The sequence below is a fragment of the Crotalus tigris genome, unplaced genomic scaffold (genome assembly GCF_016545835.1).
Source record: "Crotalus tigris isolate CLP2741 ecotype Arizona unplaced genomic scaffold, ASM1654583v1 scf7180000019173.45859301935:6455823, whole genome shotgun sequence".
NCBI classification, from domain to species: domain Eukaryota; kingdom Metazoa; phylum Chordata; class Lepidosauria; order Squamata; family Viperidae; genus Crotalus; species Crotalus tigris.
Window position 1 is genome coordinate 2,805,992 of NW_024097414.1, and position 6,250 is coordinate 2,812,241.

A 6,250-nucleotide genomic window follows, 5' to 3' on the forward strand; every position below is an offset into this window, starting at 1 on the left:
GGACTTCAATTCCCAGAATTTCCCAGCCAGCATGCTTTAAGTTGGATGGACTTCAACTCCCAGAATTCTCCAGCCAGCATGCTGTAAGATATGTGGACTTCAACTCCCAGAATTCCAGGCAGGCTGGGGAATTCTGGGAGTTGAAGTGCACACATCTTGAAGTCGCCCGGCTTGAGAAACGCCAAGAAAAATCATTTGATTCTTTTGTTACGTTACTATTTATCTTCCTATTGTAACACAGTAAGACAGTTTGTTGTGCAATCTCAGCCGTTTTCGTTCAGACGTGATCTTCCTTTTATTATTCTGTGGCCTGAGAGGATCAGAAGGTGGTGCCTTCATCCACTGGCTGACCAAGATTCAAAGACCAGTTTTGCAGCCACGGTGTCTTCAATGGCCATTCCTGAAAGATTCAAAAAATCTCAGACAATGGGGGGAGCAAAACCATCAACCATCCTAGTCTGGCAGATGAAGATTAGAGTAACCATTTCAGTCCCGTCCTCGGAGGCTGCTAAAAGGAAGCCTTTTCTACAGCCCTCATCTTGTTCCCAGCATTCAGGAAAAATATAAGCAACCAAAACATCCAGGTTTTGAACTAGCTAGGAATGGAGACATTCCATTGTTTAGGAGTTGCCTCCCTGGCTTTATTATATATATATATTTTTAGCTGATATCTCACCTTATCAAGGCGATGAACACATCTAATATTCCTTCCTCCTCCCTCCTCATTTTCCCCACATCAACAACCCCGCGAGGTGAGGGGGTTCAAGAGAGAGCAACTGGCCCCAAATCAAAACTGGCTTTCATGTCAATGGCGGGACTAGAACTCGCCATCTCCTGGTGATTGGCCCCAAATCATCCAACCAGCTTTCAAGTCCTAAAGTGGAACTAGAACTCTCAATCTCCTCGTGATTAGCTCACCCACTCAGCTGGCTTTCATGTTTAAGGAGGGACTAGAATTCACCATCTCCTGGTGATTGTCTCAAAGTCACCCAGCCAGCTTTCAGGCCTAAAGTGGAACTAGAACTCTCAATATCCTTGTGATTGGCCCAAAGTCACCTAGCTCGCTTTCATGGCTGAGGCTGGACTAGAACTCACCATCTCCTGGTGATTGGCCCAAAGTCACCCAGCCGGCTTTCACGGCTAAGGCGGGACTAGAACTCACTGTCTCCTGATTTTAGTCCGGTGCCTTCACCCCTAGACCAAACCGCTCCGTGGGGTTGATCCTTACCCAGTGATTTGAACACCGTGGTTTCCTCCCGCAGGGCTGGTTTGCTTCCCAAGATCACCTTGCCGAGTTCTGCAAAAATGCTTGCCTGAGAAACAAATATTGCTCGGTCACTGAAGGCGCCCTCCAAACTGCCAACAGTCTTAAGTCACTGATTGCAGCTTTAGACAAACCCTCTGGCGTGGGGTAGGTACCCTTTGAAAAACCCCCTCCGCCCCCAGTAAAATGCTAAAGAAGAAAGACAAGGAAAACAGGGGGAACGGATTCAACTTCCTTACCCCCGATAAAATAACATCTCCTGATTCGCGCAGGGCTGCCTCTTTTGAATCGACATACAATACCGAATTCCTCATTATATCGTCATCTAGTTCTCTCCAATCAGGCCGACTGGCTCCTACAGCTAAAACACAAAATGGCACATGGTCTACAAGCCTAACTGTACTGCAGCTGGTTACTCAGATAGTTCTCATTTAGCAACTGTTTGAAGTTACGACAACCTTGAAAAAAGAGCCTTATGACCCATTTTTATAGGATCCTTGCAGCATCCCCGTGCGCACATGATCAAAATTCAGAGGCTTGGCAGCTGGCAAGTACTTATGACGGTTTCAGTGTCCCAGGCTCATGTGATCCCCTTTTGTGACCTTCTGACAAGCAAAGTCGATGGGGTAGCCAGATTCACTTAACAACCATGTTGCTGACTTAACAACTGCAGTGATTTATCTAACAGCTGTGGCAAGAAAACAGTTCTAAAGTGAGCCCCAGTTAAGAATGGAAATTTGGGGCTTCATTGTGAGTGTAAAGTGGAATACTCTCTTATTTTTTTAAAGAAAATGTTATTGGTTTTCTAGTTTTACATTTAAGCACTGGAAAAGCAACGTGGCGGCTGAGTCGGTCAATAATTCCATAAAGTACAAATATCTTTAGTACAGCTCTCAAACTGTTACATTAAATGTTTCCCCTCTTTTCCCCTTAGTATTTACTGTCTCATCTTTAAATTAGTACAATTCTTGTTAATATCAATTCAATAAAAAATACCTTTCTTGCATTTATCCATAATTTTTAGTTTATACATATCCTAGTTGTTTTAACATTCAATCTTTTTAGACAATCAACATCCTTTTTAATTTTGCCCAGTTTTTGATTTCCCGTTAATATTTACATTTCCCATTTAATATTTATAATTTCCAAATTTTAAACAACCCCCGTTCCCTTTATCACAATTCATCACAAAATCTAATGTTCAGAGTACACGACTTATCTACTTGAGTTCTCACTATCTTACATCAACTAATTAGGAAGTGGAAGTGGAAGACTCTCTTTAAATCCCTTTTGTGCAGATGAGAACGAAGGCACAGAGAGACAGATTAGGCGAAGAAATCCAACACTTTCTATTTTTTTCCTGCATTGCAAGATTTAAGTTCTATATTAACTCACCAAATAGCTGGAGTTTACTCAACCCATTAACTTCATCAAAGTTCAGGCTAACCGAACTTAGCACATGGTCCAAGAGCCGCTGTTATGTCTGTAGTTCAGCTGGTTACTGAACTACAAGTACAGAAAACAAGTACAGAAGTGGCAGAACGTGAGAGGTCATCCAGCTCAGCCCCAGCTAATGCATAACAACATCCTTGAACGGTAGGTCATCCTACCGTTAATGGTGGCTACAACATTGCTTTCCAAGCTCTTTTCTCGTGTTAATAGGAATTATCATCTAATAAGTTGTTCAAATCCTTTCCTCTTTTGTCCTTTGGCAATCCGAACCCACAGCTGAAGAAAAATATACCACACACACTAGCTCAGTAGGAAAACAAGCCTGAATTGTAATCTTACTGCAGAAAAAAATATCAAATCCCACGCATCCCTTACCATTGACGTGGGCTCCGGGTTTCACCCACTCTCCGTGCAAGATGGGCTGAGTTGCCATTGTGACAGTGACAATCACATCGGCCCCGCGGACAGCCTCCTGGACTGAGGAACACACCTGGACTGGTCCGTTCACCGTCTGAGCAAATTTTTCCGCGTTCTGCTTGGTGCGATTCCAGATTCTAACCTTCATGGGAAATAGAATAGAATTTTTATTGTCGTTGTGTATCTTACAATGAATTTAAGCGCTGTCCACAGTGCACACTACACACAAGTAAAAACCGGAAGTAAAAAACATACATTATAGACACACACCCTTCACATTCTATTCACCACTGCGCTGCCCCTAATAGTGCACTTCAACGTTGCACTAGACCAGGGGTCTTCAAACTTGGGCCTTTGATGACTTGTGGACTTCAACTCCCAGAATTCCTCAGCCAGGCACAAGTTTGAAGACCCCTGAACTATATAGTAGTGTTTAATATGGTTACAGCTCTGGGATAAAAACTATTTTTCAGCCTATTTGTCTTTGTTTTTATTATCCTGTACTTTTGCAAAACACTGATTGAAGCTATCCAGAAATGGCTTCATATGGTTTAAAACGACAGGGGTTTTTTTTGGTGTAAATCAGATTGCCCACCTCTTTAAATGAGAACAGCTCTGTGAAAAGTTCGTAGTGGCTGTAGGCCTGCACACCAGCTCCCAGAATGCAGAAGACCTCTGAATTTGCAGGCATTAAATACTGAGAATGCACATATTAGGGAGGGAGGGAGGGAGGGAGGGAGGGAGGGAGGGAGGGAGAGAGAGAGAGAGAGAGAGAGAGAGAGAGAGAGAGAGAGAGAGAGAGAAGAGCATTCTTGTTAAATATGACTGTGACGATTGTTATGCAAATCCACCTTCTCCGATGGACATTTTTTTGGCTGGAAATTGGCAAAAAAGGTCACAAACTGTGGTCACGTGACCACAGGATGCTTGTTGTAAATACGAGTAAAGGTGAGTGCAGTTACTTCTTCCAAGGCTGTAATTTTGAACCATCTAGCAAATGGTTATTGAGGATTTCCTGCATAGTCCTCCACATCCCTGGAAAACGTTGGGTGAAGATCCTTGGGCTAAACATCTCAGAATGTGTGGGAGGCCATATAAATTCTCCAAATAAATAAACATATAACAATTGAACAACTTCTGATCCTTATCTGGTCTATTAAAGGAACTCACCTTGGTAGCTATTGCCGAAACAGCTGCCGTACGCTTGGCTGTGATGACGTTGCCATCCATCACCTTTTGGAAAGGAGAACAACCAAGAGACAGGGCCAGAACACGAGAAACAGAAATAAAAAGCAAGTTTTGTGAAAGGCTGAAATTTAACACACCCATTGGAAGAAGGGAGTGGTGTCCATTATTCTCCAATGTCTATTTAATCATAAACGACATCAATTGGACCAGGATGCATTCTTTGCACCAGGGATCTTCAAACTTGGCTCTTTTATGACTTGTGGACTTCAACTCCCAGAATTCCTCAGCCAGGCACATGTGCCTGGCTAAGAAATTCTGGGAGTTGAAGTCCACAGGTCATAAAAGGGCTAAGTTTAAAGACTCCTGCTTTGCACAATTATATTAAGCTGCCACTGAGATGATTTAATGATGCCAAACAATATTAAACATGTCTTTCCTGAAATGAACCAAAATGCCCCTCTGTGATATCAAAGCAATACACATTTAAATGCCTTGGCCAGACTGATTTAAATGCAACGGTCTTGGCCATGCTGGCTGGAGAATTCTGGGAGTTGAAGTCCATACTTCCTAAAGTTGCCAAGGTAGAGCCAAACACTGCCCCGGAAGCATCAGTGTGGGAAAGCTTGGAATAAACCAAGGTTGGCTAAGAATTTCCGGGAATCGAAGTCCAGATATCTTACTGTTGTCAAGTTTAAAAAAACATTGCTGAAGACCAAATCGGGCCACTGGCTGACATGGGCTGGTCTAAGACGTTTATTTTTTAACTTAATTTTATGTTATTTATCTGTACCCTGCCTTTATTATTTTTACAAATAGGTCAAAGGAGTGACCATATTCCAGTACATCTTCCTCCTCCTGTTTTCCCCATAACCACTAGGTGGGTTGGACTGAGATAGAGGGACGGGCCCAAGGTCACCCAGCCGGCTTTCATGTCTAAGACAGGACTAGAACTCACCGTCTCCTGGTGATTGGCCCAAAGTCACCCAGCTGGCTTTCATGGGTAAGACGGGACTAGAATTCACCGTCTCCTGGTGATTGGCCCAAAGTCACCCAGCCGGGTTTCCTGGCTAAGGCAGGACTAGAACTCCCAGTCTCTAGCCTGTTGCCCGTCACTGGACCAACTTGAGCTCTCCAGGTAATTCAGGTGCTCAATGCCTTCCTGCCTGGGCTTCTCGGCCTTTTGGCTAAGAGCAAGTGTAGTATTCTGCCTGGGCTGTCCGTGGAAGGACTCCGAACTTACCGCTTTGAGGGTGCCATTTGTTGGGTCAAACAACAGGACCGAGGCTTGATGCGAAGGAGACACATTCTCATAAAAGGTCACCAGCTTGGTTGTCAGGGCATCGTCCTTTGCACTGTAAGCGGGCATGACCCCTAAAAAGCTTCCGAGAAGAAAGAAGGGAAGGGGGTACAAGCTGGTCCTCAAGTGATGGCCATATTTGAGCTCTGCCAGACGCCCCCTCCCCTCTCCTCCTCTCCCCTCGGGGCTTACCCATTGTGCTTCTGGATGGGGAGGACGGTGCGCAGCGGCTGCACCACGCCGCCCTCGGGACCGCTGGAGAAGGCGACCAAGGCGGCTTCGAGAGCCGAGAGGAGAGCGTGGGAGGCGGGCCAGTGCTTCTGCACGGCCCCGGCCTCCAGGAAGCCCAGCGCGGAGCTCATGCTGGCGGCGGAGACGGAGGGAAAGCGCCTCTGTCCAGCGGCTCGCCCACCCGCCCGGCCACCGCCCAGGGATGGCCCCGCGCCTCCTGCAGCGCCCAGCACCGCCTAGCGGGCGCCCAGCAGCCGCTGAGCTCTGCCCGCCCTCGCTGGGGAAGGGAAGGAAAGGGAAGGGGGCGCGACTGCGTTTTGCAAGCGGGCGCCGGGGAGCCTCGCCCGGCGTGCAACAGCTGCGCTTTCCCCGAGTATTGGGGATGATGGAAAAGGCAGGCT

General features: G+C 46.0%; 1 protein-coding gene across 1 annotated transcript; it reads right to left on the reverse strand.

The window, feature by feature from the left end:
- Nucleotides 1–27: 27 nt before the first annotated feature.
- Nucleotides 28–6,245, reverse strand: CRYM (crystallin mu). The gene is made up of 8 exons (XM_039360843.1): nucleotides 5,811–6,245; nucleotides 5,562–5,700; nucleotides 4,304–4,366; nucleotides 3,729–3,830; nucleotides 3,092–3,275; nucleotides 1,504–1,625; nucleotides 1,229–1,313; nucleotides 28–400 (listed from the first exon to the last, which is right to left on the reverse strand). The coding sequence occupies exons 1-8, from the start codon at nucleotides 5,978–5,980 to the stop codon at nucleotides 336–338; spliced, it is 930 nt and encodes a 309-aa protein (XP_039216777.1). The 5' UTR covers nucleotides 5,981–6,245; the 3' UTR covers nucleotides 28–335.
- Between the last annotated feature and the right edge of the window lie 5 nt (nucleotides 6,246–6,250).

What these genes read in the sequence shown, in the direction of transcription:
- CRYM (XM_039360843.1), bottom strand. Translation starts at nt 5,980, where the DNA reads ATGAGCTCCGCGCTGGGCTTCCTGGAGGCCGGGGCCGTGCAGAAGCAC. An exon ending in CAAATGGCACCCTCAAAGCG is followed by an intron (nt 4,367 to 5,561) that starts GTAAGTTCGGAG and finishes CCTTTCCAAAAG; the next exon opens with GTGATGGATGGCAACGTCAT. An exon ending in GAGATGTTATTTTATCGGGG is followed by an intron (nt 1,314 to 1,503) that starts GTAAGGAAGTTG and finishes TTTGTTTCTCAG; the next exon opens with GCAAGCATTTTTGCAGAACT.